We start from the raw sequence: 2,037 nt of genomic DNA on the forward strand, positions 1-2,037 counted from the left end.
TAAATTTTTAAAGAGTTCTTTGAATCCATAAGGAACTCCAGAATTCACCAGTAAAATAAAAGGGAAAACTCTCTAAAATTTTGTTAATGAAAAACATTGGAGGCTACAATACTATTAAATAGGAAAAGGAACCCTAGAGCTATCATCGCATTCTTAAGGCAGCTAAGAGACTAAAACTCCTAATTTGCATTAGGCGCGAAATTAGGCTAGAAAATAGGAAAATTGCCAAAAAAAAAAAAATTTCAAATTTGAGAAAATTGTAAAATCAAATCCTACGATTTCTAGAAGACGTCCTAGAATAGACGAAACATTATTCTGACATTTAAATAAAAAATTTACAAGAAACAATTACTAGAAATAGCAAAAAGCCAAAAATAATTAATTAAATAAAGGCTAAAAGAAGGAATTTTTCCTAAAAGTGGCATAGTTCATGGCTAAAGGTGATGAGTTTTGATCCTTGTGATGATTTCCCTTAGGTCACCAATTTTCATGTGATTCCATCATTGGCTCTAATGCTTTCTATTAGTACTTTTCTCTATTTCCTAGATTTTTTGTGTGCTGATTTTTGATAATCTCTTTGCTCAAGGATTTTGTGCTGTACGTCCATTCTACATCACTTCAAACCAAGCATGCAGGCACTCATCATTTATGGAAGCATTAGTGGAATCTTAGAGTGGCAACAAGATCAAGGTTATTTTGTGGAGAGAATGTAAGTGACATATTCCCTAATAAGAGCACAGTAGCAATGGAGGCGAGGAGGAGAAGTTGCTTGAGTGAAGTTTTTTAAACCTTATACATTATAACTACACGGATGTCCTAGATAGAATGTCAACCTCTACAGGCAGTTGTTTCTTAGGGAATCGCAGACATCTTGGTTTGGTTAATGGCTGATTACGGCCAAAAGGCAAAAGGCAATACAACCAGTATAGCCAAGCCTGAACCTTTTAAAAGTGAAGTTGCATATATTACAAGATTGTTGCAAGCGAATGGCTATTTTTTACGTCAATGATACAGATTACATGTTTCCGCTCATACTTGTGACATCTTAACTTCGTTTTTCTTTTCCATATTCACTTTTAGTTAAGTAATGTTTTGACTTGCATATAAAAAAAGAAAAAAAAAAGAATGAAGTAATGTTTTCACTTCGTGCTAGATCAGGAGAAGGCATATATATTTATTCGTATCTATTCCTCAAACAGGCATGCAATATAGGAGATTTGAACAAAATCCAAAAACATGGCCATCAACTTTATAGAACCAGTCTTATTAATTAACTTCATAAGCAATACAAATGCACAAAGATCCTTTGAACTCGATTAAATAATAATAATAATAATAATAACATTTTATTTGAGTAGGAATTCATAGTATAAGAATAACATTGCTATGAGAATAATAGTAAGTTGTAGCCATCAAGTAGTGCAAGCCCTTTGAGTCCTAACCAATGACGGGGACCTTGGAAACAGTGCCATCTGTGCGGACCCAAACCCTAACCCTATCACAGCGGAAGTCTGCTGTGACAACCGAGCCGTCTTCAACGATTATAGCATCAACAGAAGGATTCTCTCTTTCAATTGTTGCCTCAGCCACCGTCCCTTGCACTCCCACAAGCTCCGGCCATGAATTCTTACCTACTCATGGACCAAAAAAAAAATTATAATAGATCAAAGACAATACCATAATACTGATGTAACTGGCATATATTCACAACTCTTAATACATGTTCATGTTATTTACCTTCGCAACTGGTCATTGTTTCCTTTTTGCTTCACTTTAGCACTTTAACTTGTTGTCAGTGTTTCAATATGTGATGTATTGCTATGGTGAAGAGATGGGGTATTTATAGTGCATCATTACGATAGCTTGTGGTTGATCATTTTTGACTAAATGAATTTCATGCATTGGGTTTGATTTTTATTTATTTTTTTCCGGTCCCCTGTTTGAATGTGGCTTCAAAGATAATTAAGCTGTCTTTTTGAGGTCACTGATTGCAACGGTTTGCTTGCTCAAGGAAAATTCAAGAAAAATATTGTCGTT

At 34.5% G+C, this 2,037-nt stretch overlaps 1 protein-coding gene across 1 annotated transcript; it reads right to left on the minus strand.

Moving 5' to 3' along the window:
• Positions 1-1,237: 1,237 nt before the first annotated feature.
• LOC112033155 (glu S.griseus protease inhibitor) lies at positions 1,238-1,830 on the minus strand. Its single transcript, XM_024065936.2, has 2 exons — positions 1,738-1,830; positions 1,238-1,631 (listed from the first exon to the last, which is right to left on the minus strand). Exons 1-2 carry the CDS (start codon positions 1,751-1,753, stop codon positions 1,438-1,440), a joined length of 210 nt encoding a protein of 69 aa, XP_023921704.1. The 5' UTR covers positions 1,754-1,830; the 3' UTR covers positions 1,238-1,437.
• Positions 1,831-2,037: the final 207 nt, after the last annotated feature.

This window comes from Quercus suber, unplaced genomic scaffold (genome assembly GCF_002906115.3).
Source record: "Quercus suber isolate HL8 unplaced genomic scaffold, Cork oak 2.0 scaffold_152, whole genome shotgun sequence".
Taxonomy (NCBI): Eukaryota; Viridiplantae; Streptophyta; class Magnoliopsida; order Fagales; family Fagaceae; genus Quercus; species Quercus suber.